This window comes from Mizuhopecten yessoensis, unplaced genomic scaffold, assembly GCF_002113885.1.
Source record: "Mizuhopecten yessoensis strain PY_sf001 unplaced genomic scaffold, ASM211388v2 scaffold9157, whole genome shotgun sequence".
NCBI classification, from domain to species: Eukaryota; Metazoa; Mollusca; class Bivalvia; order Pectinida; family Pectinidae; genus Mizuhopecten; species Mizuhopecten yessoensis.
The window spans coordinates 906,533-930,479 of NW_018407907.1; the positions used below are offsets into that span (position 1 = coordinate 906,533).

Below are 23,947 nucleotides of genomic sequence, written 5' to 3' on the forward strand. Positions count from 1 at the left end.
GGCTAGTGATCGTAGACAGTCAGACGCTTTAACCTCTCAGCCACCGCGACATAACAGTGGAGGGCTAGTGATTGTGGACAGTCAGACGCTTTAACCTCTCAACCACCGCGACATAATAGTGGAGGGCTAGTGATTGTAGACAGTCAGACGCTTTAACCTCTCGACCACCGCGACATAACAGTGGAGGGCTAGGGATTGTAGACAGTCAGACGCTTTAACCTCTCGACCACCGCGACATAATAGTGGAGGGCTAGTGATTATAGATAGTCCGACGCTTTAAGCAATCGACCACCACGACATAACAGTGGAGGGCTAGTGATTGTAGACAGTACTACGCTTTAACCTCTCGACCACCGCGACCCAATAGGGGATGGCTAGTGATCGTAGAAGGTCAGACGCCTTAACCACTCGGTAAACGCGACCCAATAGTGGAGGGTTAGTGCTTGTAGACAGTCAGACGCCTTAACCACTCGGTAACCGCAACCTAATAGTGGAGGGCTAGTGATTGTAGACAGTCAGACGCCTTAACCAATCGGCCACCGCGACCCAATAGTGTAAGGGCTAGTTCACACGGCCAACGCGATCCAATTGCTGGGGGGCTAGTGATCGTAGATGGTCAGACGCTTTAACCACTCGGTCACCACGGCCCCCGTTTGTCGATATGGTAGTTATAGCTGAACATTTAGTAAACTACCACAGTGCTACAGTTGTAGCGTCATACAAGTAAATATCATTAAGACTCTGTTCCTTTTTCGTTGGTTATTTGGGACCTGTCATTGCACTGACAGAAGGTCATATACGTGGCGTTTACATGGGAGAAGCAAGGGTCACGTGATACATGATAAGCCTTGTGGTTTTGTCTTTAGTTGTTCTACGGTACTCAGAATTGTTCTTCTTTAATCTCAAACTATTTTTGTTCAAGATAAAAGACCGGGTTACGTCAAACTTTATAGAATATCATACAGGAGAAAATTAGTATTCAAGACATAATTGGAAGTTCTTCCAGAGATAAATGTTTAGTTCAAAAATAGTTTAGCTCTACTTTGTAATAACAGCGATAAATTGACGTTATCTTCAATTTCATCAGAACTATGCATAAGTAAACCTTTGCATTGTTGTTTCTCGTGTTTGTGTCAAGTTCAATGTATCAAATATGAAATCAGTATAACATATATTTGATTCGTAATTTATTTTTATAATGTTTTTGAAGCAGGGTTGGTTTCAACAAAAAAATAAGTGTAAATCTGCACATTGCTGTTTACACAAATAGGTGTTATTTGTATTAAATATTGTTCAAATTGTTGTTGACTGAATAAATAAAAAATAAATAAAAATAGAACACGTGGCAGTGTGTTTAGTCTTGTTATAAAGTCTTATCTGTTAAGTGCGGAGTGTTGACTCTATATGCATAATCTTTATACATGTATATGTATTACCCTTAAATAATTATATGTACAAAGTTTAAACATATTTTATTGTACAAATATACAAATGGATCGGACAACAAGTTATTACAACTTAATAGAGTCCTCTCCTCAATACATATGGTAAAAATAGTGTATATGTACATCTACACAAACAAACATAAAATCACCATACCAACTAATTATGTATATACAATTATCAATAATAGACTTGTGGCGAGGTGAATATGTGGTTAAATTAACCTTAGCAAGTGATATTAACCGAGACGAAAAATTTATGGTTATATATATAGACTTGAAAAAGTAATCTTGACGGAAACGAAACTGAGGTTAATATCACTTTTTCAGGTCTATATATTAACAAATAATTAACCGAAAGGAAAGTCTTTAAATGATATAATAGATGCTAAATAATGTTTTTATCATTTAAAGAGATAGAGCGTATGAATATTGAACGGAGGAAAATACTGCATTCGGCAGAAAGCATTGAGACATTAAGAATGAAGTACACACATACAGTTGTTTGTACATTTATAATTTGTTAATTGGTACAGTTTACCAAGAAATGAATTACACTGCATCGTACAGCTGTTCCGTCCTCCTTGGACTCATCAGTGGTGCTAGTGGCCCAAAACGTTGGAGCTAGGAGATGCGTAAAACCCCGTAATACATAAATTTCAAAATGTCGAGGTGAACTGGTTAATTTCAAATGAAATAGTTTGTATATTACCAACCATGCCACTTCTCAAAAGAGATAACTGTGGCCATCATGGTAACGGCAAACCTCGGGGACTGACAAAATCCACCAGCAGAGTCTACCTTCTTGTATCTTGAAAGATGAACGTAACGCACACACAGGATATTGCACCTTTACAATTTTGTAATACATACAGAACGCCAAAAATAAATTACATTGCATCATATCTCGTCAGGAAGAGGACAAGCTGATTGATTTTAGGAACAGTACAACATTTGTCAAACTCTCTGTCACTTAATATTTACGAATGCAATTTCACGGAACGGAATTTCGTCCCGTTGCCAACTTCAGATCTAACGATCGAACACACCTCAAACAAAGTAAATGGAAAAAAGAAGACCTTCTCTTTAATTCAGGGATGGTTCATCCAAGGTGAAGTTCACTGGTACCAAAATACGAATTTTCTTGTTCAGATCTAACTCCAGAACAAATTTTCGCACGAGGCCTTGTTGGTGTGTATAAAAGGAAATAGATTTTAGGGCACGGTGTATCAAAAGGCCAAGGCCATATTTAGTTGAAATAGAATGTTATCCAATTCTTACTTTAGATCAAATATTTTCACGAACTCAAAATTAGTATTTGGGATGCCCTAAAGTTAAGGTATTACTGAACAAACAACGAGGTCGTATTCATTATACAACAAGTTTGTCGTTTGGTAAACTTTATAATAGAGTAATTAGTCTAAGGTGTAGAACCCATATATTAGCATACTATCTGGTGTCGACGCTTCAGGTCCCAATGGTTTGTCGCGAACCGTCTGGAACAAGCAGGATGTGCATTAAAGCTACAATATACACTAGATTGTGCACCTACGGTGTGACACACAAACCAAACTTAACATAAAACTTATCAGCGATCTGCAGAAAAGTAATCACGTGATGCCGTCGGTTCGACAAACGACATTGTCTTATAGGTGCAGCTTACACCGGCACTTTATCTTTTGTGGCGGACCTGGACCGTCAACATGTTGCGAGCAGTATTAGCGGTGTGGTGTGCACTGGGCACATATATGGCCCATGGCGCGGCCACAACTGTAAATCCAAGCAAGTATTTATTTAATGAAATGTATTTTACTTAAGTTGCATCTTTAGAAAGAAACATTTGCAACAAAACGTTGTTAGATTGTCATCTTCTGTTCAACAAAATGTTGGCATTAAAAGGGGATTCGCTAATACATCGAAAATTGGCAGATAAACAATTTCTAACAAACATTTGAAATTAAAGATAAATTGGGGAGAAAAAAACAGCGGCGCTGAGCAAGATGACAAAATATATAAAGCAAGATTCATTTATCGAAGTGTTAATAATATTGATGTGGGTATTTTATTCTTAATTTTCATTTATATATTAGGGAATCTATCGAAGTTTTGCTTAGTAGTGGTAAATAATAGTAATATATCGAAGTGTAACGGTACAAAACATTCCCATTGACTCGCTATATTAGCCATGAAGTAAATATATATTTATTGCGATCAATTAAATGTTCACAAATGTTTATTCAACCTTGGTAATTAGCCGTTATGCCGTCTACTTGCGTGGGTTTTCTCCGGGTCCTCCGGTTTCCTCCCATATTAGATCATCAGCGCGCTAACATATTGGCCAACAAGAGTGATTAACATTAGTTGAAATAAGTTGTTTCATAAGTGTTATAAAACAAATAAATATATATTTTATTCCTTCAAACGATAAATAACAGATACGTACTCCTTATTTTAACAAGATTGAACCATGCTTTTTCGATTTAGTCGATTTACATGACCTTAAACTTCTCAGTTTGCACATAAGCAATATTTGTGGGTTTTTTTTATCTATTTTGCGGTAACCCACTCAAGGTCTTTGATTATAATCCACGGATATTAATCATACATTGATTAACGGGGTCTTCTCACCACTTCGTATCCGAAATAAAAACACAAACACGCAAATATACATTTGCCGTACTAGCCCGTCTTGAATTAGAGAAATATCGCTGTTCTTATTTGTTGTTTATTCACCTTCTTACCTTGCGAAATGCAAATGATTGATATTATTTTCAAATTGGAATGTGTAATTTCAAAATTACAAATGGCTGACAGTATTTCCATGGGGGAAATGCTACATTTCTTAGTTTACCTTGGGAAATGACAAATGATAGACACTATTTCTGACTTTTGGAATGTCACACTTTAAAAACAAGTTACTTTGCGAGAAACAAATGGATGAACTTATTTTCCTATGTGAATGTGTTGCGTATAATGCCTTGAAACACGAAAGTTCTTAATTTCAAGGATGTGATTAATCTTACAATTGTGGGTTTCTTCAATATTGTATTTCAGTGAGATAGCACTATAAAGTCGGCATCAGATCCGCGCTATCACAAGGATGCAAATACACCAACATACCCTGCCTCCAGCACACATACACTCGTGCACGCTTACACAACACACATGGAAGCACGTCCTAAAATCACCTTAGCTGTTGATAAGACATTAAACCATTTACAAGGAATCATAATACATACATTCATTTTGTTTATTTTTCTATATCTCCCAGGTTGTGGAACCGTCCCAGCAGATATCGTGTTTTTACTTGATGCCTCCGGAAGTGTAGGATCTTCAAATTTCCAGAAACAAAAAGATTTTGTGGCTAGATTTGCAAATTCGTTTGATATCGGGCCACAAAACGTGCAGATTGGTATAACAACCTTCTCTACGAGTACTCACAACCAGTTCAACTTGAATAAGTATTCAAGCAAGGCACCATTGGTAAGCGCCATCAACGTCATACCGTATCAGTCGGGAAGCACAATGACTAGCCAAGCTTTGACGTATGTCACCCAGAACAGTTTTACACATGCAGCCGGAGACAGGGACCACGTGGCCAATATTCTGATCGTGATGACGGATGGTCAGTCCAACAACAAGCCCGAAACGATTAATGCCGCCAATAAACTTCACGCCACAAACGTCAAGACGTTCGCCATTGGGATCGGGAGTGGGATTGATCATGGGGAGCTAAATCACATCGCCTCCGACAGCAGCCATGTTTTTACCGTATCAAACTTCGACGCCCTCACCACCCTGCAGGCCGAACTCAAGAAGACGGCATGTGAGAGTAAGTATTGTACCCTTTTGTTTGGTTTGTATGCTCTGGTACGCTAATCATATTTAGGCTTAATTCGAACTGATTTAGGGTTGTCGGGTTGCTCGGTGGCGTTATTAATAACGCACTCGTCTTTCACCAAGGTGGCCGGGTTCGATTCCCCGATCAGCCGTGAAAAGGTATCGGAGTCACCTCACCGGCCACGTGGGTTTTCTCTGGGTATTCCGGTTTCCTCCCACATTAAAACCGCCAGCGCGCTTACATCCAGGCCAACAAATATAACAATGATAAGTTTCGCTACTTCTTCCCCAAAGTAATTTTAATTTAAAAAGGCCTGCAAGAATCAGAAAATCGACTGTCCCATAGTTACTCAAGGTTAAAGGTCAAGGTCACAACGAATTTGTTGTGTTGCCGAAGCTGGGACATATAAATGTTAAGAGCATCTTGAAGTAGTGTGGATATTATGTTTATGATTAAGTAAATATGGTATACGTAGAGAATAATACATGCCTTTTTCCATATCACACCCAGTATTAACCCGAGACTGCAATATCAGCCCAAGGGCCAAAGGCCCGAGGGCTGATATTGGTCGAGGTTTGATACTTGGTGTGATATGGAAAAAGGCGTGTTTTATTCTGTTTATTGCATATTTACTAATAAAAACAAATATCTTATGATTGAATTTTCTTTTTGAAATATTGAAAAACGAAAAAAAATCCAAAAGTGGTGTGATATGGGTTTTGCGGGCTGATACGGGTTTTGGGGTGTGATACGGCGGGGGCTGATACGGGGTTTGGGGGATGATACGGCGAGGGCTGATATGGGGTAGAGCAATTGTGTCGTATCGCATAAACAAAAAACCCGTATTTATCAGTTAGTATGTAATAAATATTATTCATCATATTATTCATCTAGACATATAGATAAAACGTACATAACGAATCATATTTGTTGAATGGGCATTGATTTACTGGGCTGTATTCCTGATTGACAAATCCGGTACATGTAGGTCAATACATTTGTATACAAGCTCTATAAAAAAATCAAGATATAACTGCAGTAATTTGCTTTTTTTACTTCTCCCAAACCATCTCTTACTTGAATTTTCGAAAATTTTATTATTACAGGATTGATTCAATATCAGATGAGGAATTCTTTTCGCGTTAGATGACTTTTGCAAATTTACGTGGTGAGGTGAACTCAAAAATCTTAACTCTACATTAAGGATCCCTGTCCCACTGTAAGGTGTTTTACAGTACCCCCACCCCCTACCCCCACCCCCCTGATTTCCGTTTAAATATAACTGTAGCACAGTTGGGCCAAGACACTTCCGTTGTCCTGGTACCTCGATCGGTTAGAGCGATAGTATATTAATCTGAAGTCCTGGGTTCGAATCCCAGTCTAGCAACGCTGTTTTTTACACTAAAAACACTGTTGTTGGTTATATTTTGGTTTATTTCGTTTTTATCATTTCTCATAAAAGTCCTGCATTAAGCAAAGCTACAATCGTGCCGAAAACACAATTTCCAACACTTCGTTACAGTTTTTGGCAGTAGTACAGGGATCCCTAAATACCTCCCTGCGCGAAAATAGCACACCGCTGAATCCAAACTGTATACAGTATATAGACGTCAGCGAGACGAGACGAGAATGTAGGCTGGTACGAACTGGACAGGAAATAGATATGATAAAGACAAGTGGGACGGGTTATGTCTGGGGATCAAAGGTCAGCTAAAATTGAAGGGCCTACCTCAGAAACACGACATATGGTGTCGTAGGTGTACCAAGGATGTCACGTGACGTACATGTCTAGAGACATACAATGGAAAGCCGTAGGTAATGTTTGATAAGAAAATTAAAAATATTTTAAACGATGACGTGTTGGTTTTTTACAAGGTTCCCCGTAAAATACCGCCACACCTTGTGCTGTCTTCCTTAAGGTGTTGCACCTTTTCTGTTGTTGTAAGTGGAGAGGGGACATGACGTTTTCCCTTTTATTTTGGTGGTTAGTTTTGGTGACTATGAATGGAAAAGAAAGTTATATTAATGACATTACCCAGTAGCTTAAAGTGAAGGGTACCACTGCATCAGTTGTAACCGTAAAGGAGAGTTCCACTCGGAGAGTTTTTTCCCTTATATATACAGGCAACCCAAAACTAGTTGTATTCTGGCTTCAAGTACTTTCTACTATCACGTTTTTCATGGGTTTTTGTGACCCTTAAATTGGACGCTATATCTGAAGTTTTGCAGTTATCAGTTGTGTTGGTTTTTATTTCTATTTTCAAGCAATTCCAATTTCGTACAAATATCATATAAAAACACTTCTTTGAAAAGGACGGAAACAGCTATTTTACAATAGTGACTATGGTAATATTATAGTTTAATTTGTTGGTTTCTCTACTTTAATACTAATATTATTTTAAGGATCCCTGCACCACTGCCAAAAACTATAAAAAAAGTATTGGAAACTGTTTTTTTTCCGGCATGACTATAGCTTTGATAAATCATTTCTGAAAAGAAAACCCGTACCTTCCGGGACTTTTATGAAAAAGATGATAAAGATGAAATTAATTTAATTTAATCAGCAACATTGTTCTGAGTGTGGGGGCTTGACTCAGATCAGAACTTTAGACTGCTAAATTATCGCTCTTATCGACTGAGCCACCTAGTGGACGGTAGTATCTTGGCCCAATTGTTCTACAGTTAAATCTGAACGGAAGTTAAGGGGAGATTACTCTATAGGAAAATCACAATGCAGCGGTAAAGGGATCTTTAAACAAATATATTTCACTATAGTGACACAGGTAATATTTTAGTTTAAGTCGTTGGTACCCTTAACCTTCACACGGATATTATTTTTAATGATCCTGCTATTCAAAGCATGATTATCCGATGAAAATAACCACAAGGAGAGTGAAATTCAATGTATGGTGTCGTCTCTGATCGGATAACAGAGATCAAGGCTGTCACTAGGTTGCTGTTTCACTACTGTAGTGAACGAGAATAATTCTTCATCCACAATAAAGCCTTCAGAAATAAAAACATTATTATATAATTGTCTTGCAAGCTACAGTTATATATATGTGTTTAATTATGTTTAGATGTTTCCCCCACATTTTTAGGTCACCTGAGACAAAGTCTCAAGTGACCTATTGCGATCGCCTTTTGTTCGGCGTCGTGCGTCCGTAAACAATTTACTTTTTCGACTTCTTCTCCAAAACCCCTGAACCAATTTCAATGAAACTTTGCAGAAAATTTTCATGGCCAAATGTCAACTAAAATTGTGAATCATATGATCCCCAGTCCCCAGGGGCCTGAGGGGCGGGCCCAAAAAGGGTCAAATTGACTAAAATTTCAAAAATCTTCTTCTCAAGATCCAGTTTGGTAAAATCAAATACTCCTCATAGATAGAAGGGACCTAAGGTGCTTTACCAAAATTCAGCTGACTGACAGAACCACTATTTGTGCATAGTACATATACTACCCAGATCTTTCACACTACTTTTGCATTACATCTAGTTCAAGTTACCTTTGTTACAAAATGATTTCTTTTTCATTTGGCAACATTGAAAACCTTAGTTTTTACATAAATCAGGTGACCGTTAAGGCCCAAGGGCCTCTTGTACTAACCTCCGTTGGTTGGTTTATTGTTGATCTTCCATTACCACCGAGAATGTAAATTGTGAATAATTTCCAACTTCGTAACTTTTTATAAAACATTACTTAGCCAAGTGGTTGTGCTTTCATAGTTGGTCTTAATCTTATTTTTTAAATTTTTCATTTCACCTTGATTACCTTTCATAATTTTACTTATTTTAATATTTCAGCTGTTGACTTATAAAAGGATTGATTTCTGCTATTTTTACTTTGGTTATTTTGTTTTGATTATGATAAAAAAAATTTTTTTTATGTTTCCCAGAAATCAGTGAATATTATCTCTAAACATGTCTTATTAAAACTTTTATGACATTTTTATTAATCTTCCAGTAGCTTTGCATTAACAATAATGTGTTAGATTTTGACTTGATTTTTTAGTCTGATACTTGTCCTTTGAGGATTACAAAGGAGCGACGCCCGAAAGCCTGTCATTTTTTTTACCGTTACGCGCCCGCTAGATTATTTTGATGTACACCAAAGGACCAAACTAGTCTTCTCGTCTCATCCACAAGGTGTTGCACACTGTGCCTTCAGTTTTGCTATGACATATTCCAGGGGTGTAGAGGGCGAAAGTGAGCGTAACCCCTGGGTATCGTGGATGATCCATACATTAGTTGACATATTGGCTCGCTGTTAAACAGAGTTATAATTTTACATTCTATTGCAAAATCATGTTATCTAATGAAACATCATTGTATGTAATATCCATGCATGAGAGTTAATTATTTCGTTTAAATATAAAGGGTTTTTTATCGAGATATCCTCGCAAACCTCTTCTAATTCTTAAGTAATTTTTTCCTAGCTTTCCGCTATCTTTTTCTTCTGATGAACATTTTATCAATTTATTTATTTGAATTTGAAGACGTTTGTTTGCCTTTAGTATCATTTTGTACAAATATTGCTTATATACTAATCATTTTTGTATTTTCATATTCAAAAGTTTACTTAATACATCTTGCATGTATGGGTATATTTAATTTTTGTTTATTTTTCCTTCCAAATGCACAAAACTTTATTTTTGCAAGTCATTTGCATTTTCGAATATATATGCTTCCGGAAAATGCCGGGAGATCTGAAAGTGCCATCTTATGATACAATAAAGCTTATTTGAAAAACTTAGTGCAACAATTGTTAATGAAATGGAATTCTGGTTTCTTGAATCAAATCCTTGGGACATAAGGTGCAGTAAATTTGAAGACCAGTAATTTATGGGACCCTATTCCGTCTTTTCGTATTGCAGAGTTATCTGCTCTTGAAAGCAGGTATTGATTGTTACGCCATTTGTTTGTGAGAGTAACGTCATCAATTTTTGAGAAAACGACGTAATTTTCTCAAACAAAGCAATGACGTATCAATCAATACCTGCTTACAAGAGAAGATAACTCTGCAATACGCAAAGACGGAATTGCAAGAGGAACAGAATTTGAAAGAAAGTCAAGTTGATGTAAATTTTACGCAGTTGATGGCGGTTGGACAAAATGGGGTTTCTGGAGTCCCTGTTCCAAGACTTGCGCAGGGGGCACCCACTACCAAGAGAGAACGTGTTCTGACCCACCCCCGGCAAATGGCGGGAAAGACTGTACAGGGCCACAACGTCAGACGGGCACGTGTAACACACAGCCGTGCCCGACCACGCCCCCTCCCACTACAACCACTACAGCGAGGACCACGCCCATCCCAACAACACCCTCACCAGGTTGGAAACAATTGATTGATACATATATCAATGTCATACTCAAATATGGATTGTCGTTAATTTTTAAAATTTAAAGAACTAACTGATATAAACATTTGTTTTCTGAAAGTTTTATATTTTGTTTCCAAGATGAGGAATTGTTATTTTAATTGTCCTATTTGAAAGAATGGGGCGTTCACTGTTGAAAAAGAGGTAACAGCCGTTTAAAACAATATAAAAGGCGTTCTACTTGTCGTTGTAAAAAAAATCGTTCAAAAGAAATATCAAAATGAATTAACAATTTCGGTCAAGATTTATAATGGATATTAATAATATATATATATCACAGATTAATAATTTAACATAAGATTTAATTTTATGTGCGATATTTGGGCATCCGATTTTTGCAATCGAATATATATCAAGAAGACAAGAAAAAGATGAAGGAAATGTCAGTTTTTAGAAATAAATTTTATCCATGTGCAGGATGTGGCGTTGTGCCAGCGGACATAGTCTTCATTCTGGACTCGTCAGGGAGTGTCGGGTCGGCCAACTACCAGAAGATGTTAAAATTCGTTGAGAACATAGTCCAGGGGTTTACCATTGGTCCAAATGAAACAGAGGTCTCTGTCGTGACCTTTAGCGACAAGCCTAACCTTGAGTTTCATTTGAACAAATATCACGACAAGCAGTCAATAGTAAACGCTATATCTCACGTCACATACGTGGCTGGAGGGACGAATACGGCCGACGCGCTAAAATATGCCAGGGAGACCAGTTTTACTAATGCAAATGGCAAGCGACCTAACGCTGCCCAAATAGCTATCGTTATTACGGACGGTATGTCTAACAGTGCAGGAGCGACGGCCGCCGAGGCTGCACGACTCAAGGCCAACGGTATCACTGTGTTCTCCGTTGGCGTCGGCTCGGGACCCAAGACGTCCGAGCTAAATGCCATGGCAACGGATCCGGACAACCAGCACGTGTTTGTCGTCACCAATTTCGATGCTTTGAAACAGATTAAAGGGACACTTGCTCAAAAGGCCTGCGAAGGTAAGTTCCCCAAAATCGTTTTTGATGAAGTATGTTCTTAGATTGGTTAAACATCTTAGCAGTGTATATTACTACAGGAGTAAGGTGTATTTATGCAACTGTTAACTTTTTATATATTGAAAAATGTATCAAGTCTTTTTATAACTTATATTAGAAATAAATGATTATGAGCTCATGAGAATTTACAGTTCTTTTACAAGATTTTACGTATCAATTTTTTACCAACATATCAATTGATAATTAATATTTGTTTTTTCCAAAAATTTTAGTGAAGGCGACGTCAACTCCTGCAACACAACCTCAACTAGGTATGATTATCATTATTGCTACAACCGATTTATGTACATTGTATTTATCTTTTTCATTTGTTCTAAATGAAGGCTCAATATGTCATATACTGTACACGTACACATTAGCGCTTCGAGCGTGTCAAATTTTGCGCTAAATTTTTACTGCATAAATATAGGTTTCTGTATACATATACTCTAGTTTCCTATTATAAAAATTGTAAGTGCGCCGATTCATCAATCTTAGTGCTTATCTGTTAAAACTCGGTAATATTCTTAAATATTCTCGAGTCCGCTGAAAGAAGTGTTAATTTAAAAAAATAAAATATTTACGAAAGCTTCACGTTTCATTCTAATTTTGTCCTTGTTTGACAGACTGTGGTGCTCAGGCAGATATAGTTTTCTTACTGGATTCGTCCGGAAGTGTTGGCAGAAGCAATTTCAACAAAATGCTGGATTTCGTTACAAACGTGTCAAATAGCTTCAAGATTGGTCCACACGATGTCCAGATAGGTGTCGATACCTTCCAGACCTCCCATAAGACTGAGTTCACACTTGGCCAGCATTCGCAAAAGGCTGACCTCATTGCCTCTATCAACAAAATTCCTTACCATAGCGGGTCAACGCATACAGGCGAGGCAATTCAATATCTCCATAACACCAGCTTCACGACAGCTGCAGGTAGGTCAAGGTCGATTCAGGTTCATAATTTATATACCTGTATTTTATTTTTTGTTTTTCTTTACAAAGGGTCCGTCAACCTAATGATCATCTTCGCTAGCCAAGGGTTACGATCCGATACGATCCGGTCTTCCTACTCTTCAGGAGAAAAATAGGTAAATCGTACCGGAACGTAACCCTTGGCTAGCGAAGATGCCTACTGAGATGCCATACACGGTTACATGGTAGTCTGAACAGCTCATCAACACACAGGGTCTTAACGGTTAACCAACCAAATGAAGTGTTTTACAGGTTTTAACGGCCCATCAACCTATTAATCTTAACGAATCACGAACCCATTAATCTTCCCGTTTCACCAACCTATTTAAGTGTTTAAAAAGATCATATCATAGTCTTAACAACTCATCAACCCATTAATCTTAACGGTTCACCAACCTATTTAAGTGTTTTACAGGATCAGATGATGGTCTTAACGGTTTACAAACCCATTAATCTTAACGGTTCACCAACCTATTTGAGTGTTTAACAGGATCAGATGATGGTCTTAACGGTTTACAAACCCATTAATCTTAACGGTTCACCAACCTATTGAAGAGTTTTACAGGGTCACATGATGGTCTTCACAGCTCATAAATCTAATGAGCTCACACGATAGTCTTAAATGCTCATCAGTCAACAGTATACATATACTGCCCTTACTGAAGGGATACTTTGTTTCTCCGAGGTTAATCTCGTTTCACGAGGGTGTTATTAAGGAAAGCATGTAGTCTGAACGGCTTGTGAACCTAATAAATTGATAAACATAGTCATCACGCTAGTCTTTAAGGTTCATGAAATTGAACGTAGTGTTCTAGACGATTAAAGATGGATAAAAATAAGCAGAAGACGCTTTTGGACCATCTTCACGATTCAGCAAGGTAGCGAATTGGCGGGTGAACCCTTATCGCCTTTTCCGGTAATGCAGTGAAATACAACGATCAAGATCATTTTCTTTATGAAATCATCATTATGTTTGCCGATAAATATTTTCTTCCTTATGAAAAACAAACTTTCAATATATATTTCTTCTTTTAGTTTATGTTCTAAGGACTCTTTTTTGATAAATTAATTTCAAATCAGATACATGAAATATATTATACACTGCATCTCATTTTCCATAATGTTTCTTTTTAACTTAATGTTATAATTAATATGTTTTTCAAATAACGGATTATTTATGTAAATGGTGCAAAAAATATTTATGATAAAAATCATTGTACTACTTTCATGGAAAAAATATAAAGGAAAAAATAAGAACTTATTTTGAGGAAAGTAAAGTTACTGTGTTTGCAATGTTGGCAAACCCATTGGTTTTGAAAACATGTATATTAGTTAAATTAATTAAATTCACGTTTCCTTCAAAAAGAATGAAACATTTTGCAAATGTTTTATTTTAAAAATGAAATAGAAAGCTTTGATTTCAAATTATCTTTTTGTTAAATGTGTAGAAGGAACGATAAATATAGTTGAGCTAATCCCGGTTACCGAACAAAATCTGGTATACACATAACTCTGTTTAGGTCACAGACCAAACGTCCCAAAGATCGCTATTGTGGTGACTGATGGAAACTCGAACAACGCACGACTGGCCGCAGCACAAGCTGACCTGGCTCGAAAGGACGGAATTAAGATGTTGGCCATTGGCGTCGGTCATGGCATCAACGACGCGGAACTGAAGGCCATCGCCAGTGACCCAGATAGTCAGTACGTATTCAGGGCCGACAACTTCGACGCTCTGGGCAGCATGAAGGGATCGCTCTCTAGCAAGGCTTGTGAAGGTGAGAGTAAATTGATTTCTCTCTGCTTTGTATGTGTTTGACTTATCCGTCGTCGTTGTGTTGTTTTGAAGTAATACGTTATAATTGAAATGAGATAAGTATGAGGAAACCTGTCTGAAAGACAACATAAGGGGGGGGGGGGACACTTCCTGGTGTTAAAACAATACGGGGTACCATTGAGGTGTTATTTATAAAAAGATTATATCATTATAGATAGGTTTTTTGTATTGACTGATATGCTGTCGTTATGGACAGGTGTTCTTTAAAGACAGACTATTATACAAGAAGCATTATTTGGCGTATTCTGAAGGTGGTGTTTATCGACAAGAGTTTTTTCGAGAAAGGTGTTTTAGAAGGGATGTTTTATAGACAGGCGGTCTTTATAGACAGGTGATCGTTACAGTGATATGATCTTTATAAACAGGTATCATTTACAAATATATGGTCTTTACAGACAGATTATTTTCGGTTTATAATGAGATATTTTGTTGTTCATGTTTCAGCCTCCCGACCACTGAACAACACTGCCACAAGTAAGTTACTCGAATGGCAACCATAGATACTCGAATGGCAACCATAGATACTCGAATGGCAACCATAGAAAAAAAGGTCAAATCGAAATTCGTTTTCCGAAATCAATATTCCGTCTTTGCGTATTGCAGAGTTATCTTCTCTTGAGAGCAGGTATTGATTGTTACGTCATTGGTTTGTGTGTGAAAATTACGTCGTTTTCTCAAAAAATGATGACGTTACTCTCAAAAACAAATGACGTAACAATCAATACCTGCTCTCAAGAGAAGATAACTCTGCAATACGCAAAGACGGAATATGGAACGCTCTGGTTATATTGAATTGTATTCTAGTCCCAATTAGTTTATATCTATGTATTTGGATGTAGAATTTTCGGCTCACAGTAAGTAAATATAGAATACTGGACACGAGTTTTGAATAAAGACATTCGACGCAACTTGAATGGAATGTAGATATTCGACACAACAAGGTTTGAACGTAGAACATTCAACTAGATAATATTTGAATGTAAAACATTCGACACAATTAGATTTGAATGTAAAACATTCGAAACAATTAGATTTGAATGTAAAACTTTCGACACAATTAGATTTTAATGTAAAACATTCGACGCAATTAGATTTGAATGTAAAACATTCGACACAATTAGATTTTAATGTAAAACTTTCGACACAATTAGATTTGAATGTAAAACATTCGACACAATTAGATTTGAATAAAGAATATTTGACACAACAATGTTTTAATGTAAAACATTTGACAAAACGAAGTTTGAATGTAGGATAATCGAAATTACGTGGTTTTTTAATCTTTATTTAGTTGTCCCTCTTGATGCCGAAATCGCGCTCACTTGCTCTCAGATAAGCTGAGTTAAAATACATTTCCTTAATGTTAATCAGTTTACCCACTTTCTTATTTCAACATTAATAATTACCTCATTAAATCTTAACTAATTGATCATACATGCATTAACTGTTACATGCTCTTTATTTGATTGGTTCTCATAGAATAAAAACACCTGTTTGTTACATTGTGTTGAGGTACATGAAAGATGGCATCCAATACGTTAAATGACAATTTTGCTTTACATTAGCTAATTCTAATTGTGTTGAGGTCCATGAAAGATGGCATCCAATCCGTTAAATGACAATTTTGCTTCAAATTAGCTAATTTTAATGGTGTTGAGGTACATGAAAAATGGCATCCAATACGTTAAATGGCAATTTTGCTTTACATTAGCTAATTTTAATTGTGTTGAGGCACATGAAAGATGGCATCCAATATGTTAAATGACAATTTAGCTTTACATTAGCTAATTTTAATTGTGTTGAGGTACATGAAAGATGGCATCCAGTACGTTAAATGAAAATTTTGCTTGACATTAGCTAACTTTAATTGTGTTGCAGATTGCCATGCCGGTTCTAAAGCGGACATTATCTTCAATCTTGACTCATCCGGAAGTGTAGGAAAAGCCAACTTTGATCAGATGCTCGAGTTTGTCAAGGGTATGATAAAGAACTTCGACGTCGGATCTGACAAAATCCGGATTGGTTTAGCGACTTTCAGCTCCAGGCCATACATAATGTTTAACCTCGACAAATATGCAGACAAGGCGGCTTTGATGACCGCCCTTGACCACATCCCTTACAAGTCTGGCGGAACAAACACAGGCGATGCTCTGAAGGAGGTTTACAGTAAGATGTTTACGGCGGCCAACGGCGACCGTCCCGGTGTCCCGAACATCGAAATCGTCATTACAGATGGACGCTCAAACAACCATCCAGCAACCGTCAGTGAAGCTACTACATCTAAGAACCGTGGAATAAATGTCTTTTCTGTAGGTGTAGGACGAGGAATTAGTATATCTGAGCTCAATGACATCGCCAGTGACCCGGATAGCACGCATGTAATGACAGTTGACGACTTCAGCAAACTTCAGCAAATCCAAGGAGCATTTGCGTCCCAGACGTGCCAAGGTAATTTGTATGTGATCACATAACTAGTTTACTCAATATATGATATAAGTTGACATGAACATATTAAAGAAATGTATTAAACTTTATATTGATGGATTAAGAAAATTTGGCGTTATAAAGAGGTTTAGTGATTAATTGAGGAAACTATATAAAGGAAGCATAAAGGAAAATAACAACAGAGACTAAGAAAAACATTTTTATTTTGGCGGTAAGCGAGGTGACAAGTGAATCAAGGGACATTATATCGAGGTGTAATGACCTTCAGTGAAGTGGCTTTCATTGAGGAAGTTGAAGAAAGGAATTTGGTTTTATTGATTTTGAGTTTTAATTTTTATATATATAAGACGGGTTGAATTGGCGATATGTTATTGACCAGGACAGCTTATATGACAAAATCTTCTCTTTATTTACCTGATCACGTTATAACCTCTTTGAATGTTTGCATATTGATGTCATTAGTTTAGTTTATTTATCCTTTAACACCATAGAAACCACGAAATACAATGGTAATTGTATATATTTTCAGTTATACCAGCATCCCCGCAAACGAATGTGCCTACCGGTGAGTATTGGAGTTTTAACGTTGTTTTCTTATGCTGCAATCGTGATGTCATCACACGAACTGTATGCAAGTTGTATAATAAAATGCTATAACTACTGTTACTTTCATAAATAAGCTATTGACATTCAACGAAACTTCTTCGATCGATTGGGAAATGTTCGCCGCAGTTTAATTTTCGCCTTTTTTTGCCCTCCCCATTGAGGGCGAATTTATCATAACAGCTAATGCTAGTACACAACACTTAATTTTTGTAGTTTTTATTAACAAAAAAGATACGTAAGTTAGAAAAATTAATAATATTTGTTTCTTTTCAACCCTAGCAGTACCACAACCACTATTTGACCCGTGCGAAGACCGTCTTGGGAACTGCGCCACGTACCAACAGGGTTCTTGTACAGGCGTCTACGAACAGTGGGCAAGGACACAGTGCGCACGAACATGTCATTATTGTACCAGTAAGTGTATGCCCTTCCAACATTGTTCATGTACATGTACGTGTATTTTTGAACCGTCCAATACTGTTCAAGAACCTCTGAACCTGTCATTATTGGTGGAGTTTGTTCGAACCTGTCAATATGTCAATTATGAATATCATATTATCATTTGAATATATATGAACCAATCTTGCCTAGTACTCTGTCCTACTGTAAGTGTTTTCATTTTTGTTTCTAGTGATATTTCATTCACTCGCAGTTGAGCCGAGCTTACTTTTACTCATTCTTTCTCAGTTGTTTTAGAGCGGTATTTTGTCACTTTATCCTTTTTATGGCAAGCTGTAATAAAATGAAGGAATAACGGAATTATTATTATTTTTTGACTTTCAAAATTACATTCATTTCAAGCTAAAATGAACTTTTATTATACATTTGTTCTAATTTTTTAAGCGTAAATGAATACAATTGACAATACAATTCGAACCTGTATATGCTCATTAAACACAGGAACTAACACATTCAGTAAATCGATTATACAATTTTCTATACATTTGTTTCTCCTACACCGTTCATATTTAATCTTGAAAACATTTATATCCCTTGGAATGTATTAAATCTCTTTCCGATGGGTGAAGTTGTTGCCATAAATTATGACCTCACAGTTGAGGATGGAAACGCCAAACATTGTTATGTGACGTCATAAATTAAATATTGACAAATGAAATAACGTCCGGGCTGTGTCCGACTAGTAGATATCAAAACATGCTTACCAAATCCTGGTAGGGTTATCCATCGAGTCGGGAGTGAGAAAACCTAGAGTGGTTCTGGGAGAAAAAATAATTCATGAGTTTCCTGACTACTGTTTCGTTTACTCAAATGCTATATAATTCACCTTGTTTCCCTTAGCCGCCATACCGACGACTCCTCCAGAGTGTGTGGACAAGCTGCCTAATTGTAGGGATTATGACGCTCAAGTGTGCAATTCCTTCGGACCATGGGCTCATGACAATTGCAGGCAGTTCTGTGGATTCTGTCGTAAGTTGAAAAATGGTGGCAGCATATATTAAATCTTAAAGAGGTATCGAAACATAGCACACAGCCGATTTATTGGATTATATTTAAAGCTATAGCATTTAAGATTTTGTTTGTAAACATGTCTCTTTAAGGGGAAATGAATGAATGATGATGTCATCTACAATAGAATAAATATATAGTTAGGTTTTACGTTTTATATCACGTACTGTATACAACGTTTATTTACATGCAGTGTTATTTTCGCGTTTGTAAGGATAATATTTCAAGTTCACTCTGTGCAAAATTACGGTTTCGAGTTCGAGAAAGTCAGGGTTGTAGTAATACCCTTCTAGAAATGTTAACATTCGTGATTGCATTCTTTGATTCACCGTATCGCAAAAAGTACGTTGATAAAATATGTAAACCATGTATACAATATATATAAACCTGGATTCAGAGAATATATATAAGTATTTATTCAGAGTACTGTTCACAGTTGAAATAAACCTGTATAAAGTATATATATATAAAACTTTATTCGAGATATATGAACCTTGAGACAGTAATATATAACTATATATGTAGTATAAAAAGCCATGTATTCAGTTTATATAACCTTATATGTAAAACATTTTATACAATATCTATAAATCTTGATTCAGAAAATACTTAACAATGTAAACAATACATATGGCCCTTTATAAAGTTGATATAACTTTGTATATAGTAGATATATAAAACACTGTATACAGTATCTATAAACGTAGATTTAGAAAATATATAACCATGCATACGGTATAGCCCTTTATCCAGTATATATGAAACATTGTTTGCAGTATATATGAAACTGTGTATGCAGTGTAGATACATCTAGATACAGTGTACATACATATATAACCTTGTATACGGTTTATGTAACATTGCACACAGAAATTTTGAATAGATCAGGTCAAAACCAAGGTGCCATATCTTAATATATATAAATCTAGATACAACCCGACATTTTACGAAGTGTGCGAGCCGCATATCCAGTCAGATTTTGTGGGATAGATTTGTTTAAAACTGTAACGGCGGTTATGTCGTTTTTTCGAAATTATGGTTTCAGCATCAATTTGTACCTTATATTATATATAATTTAACGTTTTATCTGCCATATGACATTTAGATAAAATTATTTCAATTCAAATGACCGGTGTTTAATATACTGCATATAGATATTATCATTGATTTATGCATCTGTTTGTGAAGAAGGACACTTATAGTTTGTGCTGAAAGGATAATTTGTTTTGATTATTAATTAGCATTGACTTATACCAACTTGCATTCATATCATGCCAGCAAATTAATGTATTGATTTTTTAATGTCTTTTTCTTTTTCAGAATTTAATGCAAAGGGAGTGAACGGATATTGTAAGTACTTACGAACAGTTGAACCGAAATTTTGTAATCCGGATTATCGTTTTTCCGAACACAAACAAATTATTATATGCTGTAATGACGGTAAACAGGGAAATCTCAACTCGAGGTATGGTAGGATATCTACTATCTTTGTCGAGGATTTCCCGAGGGTTTTAGACAAATAAAACCTTATCACGAGGGTAGAACTTTTGTATATGCGTCAAACAATTTATTCTATACTCAAACGTTTTACCTATCGAAAGGTTGTTGCCATTTTAAACATGTGAGCTGCAATGGATGTCAAAAATATGTTATTGAATGTTTACAATACATGAAATGACCAGATGTGATGACGCAGTTAGATTGTGATATTGTTACGTTTTCATAATAAACGCACGAATGAGGTGTTCTTACCAACCTAAGTCTCTCATGTACTTTTCGGGTTCTTACCATTTTAATTTGTTAAAATTGATATAATTTCTCAAGGCAGAAAAAGACAGCTGACGTCAATATTTCACGATGGCATCGTATCATTAAACGTCGTTGCTTTTACGATCATTGTTAATGGCATTAAGGATTATGACAGGAATGTGTTATTTTGTAGACGGGAAGTGCTACTATAACGGGAAGTCGTACACACAGGGACAGACCTGGTCCGATGGTTGCGCCTATGACTGTAGGTGTGACGATGCATCTAAAGGCCATTACAGTTGCTACAACAAGTAAGTTAAAAAAGGAACTTGTGCCGTGTTTGGTATCTTTTGCATTTTAGCCATCATAAAGAATCATGCATAGTTTAAATTTCTATTTCAAACTTGTTTTTACAACATCAGTTTAGACCAATTTAGGTATCCCCAAAAATTTCCCAGCAACTGTTTAAGTGTAGACTTATTTTACCAATTAAAAACTTCCAAACCAGGTGTCCCTCCTACTACAACCTTCCTCCACAATGTACCCTCACCCAAACGTCGGGAGAATGCTGTCTTCAACCGGTATGCAACTTCAACCCTAACTACCAGACCACTAGTGGACAGAGCTTGGGGAACATCAACGGGATAAGTACGTATTTTGGATTTATTTGATTACAACACTGAAAATAACATATATTTTTTTCTTTCTTTTTTCTTTGTTTTTTTCCTATTCATTTTCTCGGCCATATGCTTAAACAATAAATATATCAAGTGGAAAAAAAAGTTTATTCATGTCCGATATAAATTCTTTTGAAATCAATTCCCTTCATTTTTTAGACGCGTCTAAAAACTAATGTAAGATTTTATATATCAAATATAAATTCTTTTGAAATCCATCTCTTTGATTGTCATATTTTGTGTTAATCTGTTGAAATTGGCAATAGTCATGCTTTACAGAAGCATATTTACTGATAATTGAAATGTTCTCTGTCCCAGGAAAGCCGTTTATGGTTTTCATAGAGCTATGGCAACTTTTCAACGACTGGTAACGTTTTCGTATTTGTGAAATATCGTTTTCCTGAGTTTGTTTTCTACTTAAGCTAAAGTGCCTGTGCTATAAGTATCTTAAAAGATTACCAACGGTTTTGTTACATATGGACATACGGTAAAATGGCGTCAGTCTTGAGAATAAAGAAATTGTATTACCTGTTCTTCTACTGAAACTGTTCTTCTCAAATGTAAACTTGATAACTTGATACATGAAAACTTCTTATTGCAGGTACGTGCAATTATAAAAGTCACGACTACTTCCAAGGTCAGACGTGGCAGGATGGTTGCCTATATGACTGTCAATGCACCGACGCTGGGGCAGGCATGTACAGCTGTCAATCAAGGTAAGCCACGCCCCAATGTATATTACTGCTCTCAATGTCAGTCTTGAACCTTGATTCTTTAAAATAAATAACTTAATCAAAATAGTAGATATTGTATCGTAGATAACTTCGACTTTCAATTGTATTTTGAATGAATGTACATCTTATGTGAAAATATAGTTTGGAATCAATGATTACACACAACGAAGGATAACTAAATATCAACCATATTGCAGGATAAATAAAATAAACAACCAACGTACAGTGAAACATTGATACGATGACCTTATTTCATCTGACATATCGCCAGGTCAAGCCCCCCCTCACCCTTTCTACTTTCTCCTTTGTACTTATACCTCAGTGTTTCGCCGAACCCCTTTATAATGCAAATTTCACTTCATCAATAATGGCGATATAACGAGGTTTTACTATTAATCAATTTTGGAATATGTTATAATATACGTGATAAACCCTGCAGTGCCTTTCATAGTATCATGTCGTTAAACAAAACAAGACAATTCCGAAGTGACAACGAAACCATCATTCAAACTCAAAATTGATAATTCAAACTCAAAATTGATAATTCAAACTCAAAATTAATAAAGCTAGTACAAAATATGAACAATGTACAGATTTACATGAACATCACTGAAAAATAATACAACGAAAATAAGACAAGGTGTTCCAGAAGGGTAAGATTCTCCTGCTTTACCGAAAACACCCGCCGTATAAATATAGGTCGAATCCAAGTAATGTCATGTCTTCACAGCGAAAACTCTTGTAATGACATCAACACCACAAGGTACTCTCATGAGCATAATCAAAAACATCGACCTTCATATAACACAAAGAAATAGCATATTTCCATGCGAGATCCTGATGGCGACCATACAATTTGTAGTTGTCCATAAAACTATTGGTTGAGTAAACTAGTATGCCTATCTGAATAGTCAATGTTACATGTTCTTCAAATATTATTACTTTTGCAAGGTAACAAATAAAGAACATACTTATCACTACTGTATGGCCCCATCATTTTTTGCAGGAGAGGGTTACTTTATGTTCCGCATGTTGGTCCCGTTCTACACTGTCCTGTCCTGTCCTGTCCCGTCCCTTCCCTTCCAATCGCGTCCAGTTCCAATTAAGATTCATCGCTCCAAACTTACACTTATAACTGTATATGGTCCTAACAGTGACAGACCAGATTTTTATGAAACAGTGGAAAATATTTTAACAGAGTTGGGAAATTTTCAGTTTGTTATATGTGGGGATTTTAACTTAGTTATTGATCCGAAATTAGACTGTGATAATTATCGGCAAATAAATAACCCCAAGGCCAGAGATAAAGTTTTAGGACTTAAACAAGAATTAGGTATGATAGATACTTTTAGAGAATTAAACCCGGATACAAGAAGATACACTTGGCGTAGAAGAAATCCATGTAAACAGGCAAGATTAGACTACATTTTTATATCCGATGGACTGCTCCCAAGTTTAACTGCTTCGTCTATTGAGCCAGGATATCGCTCAGACCATTCCATGTCAGTTATAAGTTTAAGCTTCACCAAATTTCAAAAGGGGAGGGGGTTATGGAAATTCAATAATTCTTTACTTCAAGATTCAGAATATTTAAATACCATTAGATCTCTGATTGTTAACATTGAAAAACAGTATGCTGTACCAATTTACAATATGGACAATATTGAAGATGTTTCTTTGCAAGACTTGATGTTTGTAATTAATGATCAACTGTTTTTGGAAACTTTACTGTTAGAAATCAGAAGTAAGACTATTTCATACTCATGCTATAAAAAAAA

General features: G+C 36.2%; 1 protein-coding gene across 2 annotated transcripts in view; it reads left to right on the forward strand.

Moving 5' to 3' along the window:
- The first annotated feature begins 3,089 nt into the window (after positions 1-3,089).
- Positions 3,090-23,947, forward strand: part of LOC110457451 — a 46,396-nt gene continuing 25,538 nt past the window's right edge. The window contains exons 1-16 of one of the 2 annotated variants that reach the window (XM_021508737.1): positions 3,090-3,224; positions 4,714-5,274; positions 10,379-10,615; positions 11,081-11,647; positions 11,917-11,955; positions 12,310-12,615; positions 14,175-14,432; positions 14,936-14,965; positions 16,370-16,939; positions 17,466-17,501; positions 17,822-17,956; positions 18,842-18,970; positions 20,330-20,359; positions 20,952-21,069; positions 21,267-21,406; positions 22,037-22,151. In XM_021508737.1, coding sequence (XP_021364412.1) covers positions 3,146-3,224; positions 4,714-5,274; positions 10,379-10,615; positions 11,081-11,647; positions 11,917-11,955; positions 12,310-12,615; positions 14,175-14,432; positions 14,936-14,965; positions 16,370-16,939; positions 17,466-17,501; positions 17,822-17,956; positions 18,842-18,970; positions 20,330-20,359; positions 20,952-21,069; positions 21,267-21,406; positions 22,037-22,151 — 3,350 coding nt within the window. In that variant the 5' untranslated portion in view covers positions 3,090-3,145. The remainder of the gene's footprint in view (positions 3,225-4,713; positions 5,275-10,378; positions 10,616-11,080; positions 11,648-11,916; positions 11,956-12,309; positions 12,616-14,174; positions 14,433-14,935; positions 14,966-16,369; positions 16,940-17,465; positions 17,502-17,821; positions 17,957-18,841; positions 18,971-20,329; positions 20,360-20,951; positions 21,070-21,266; positions 21,407-22,036; positions 22,152-23,947) is intronic. The other variant, XM_021508738.1, reaches the window with a different exon arrangement.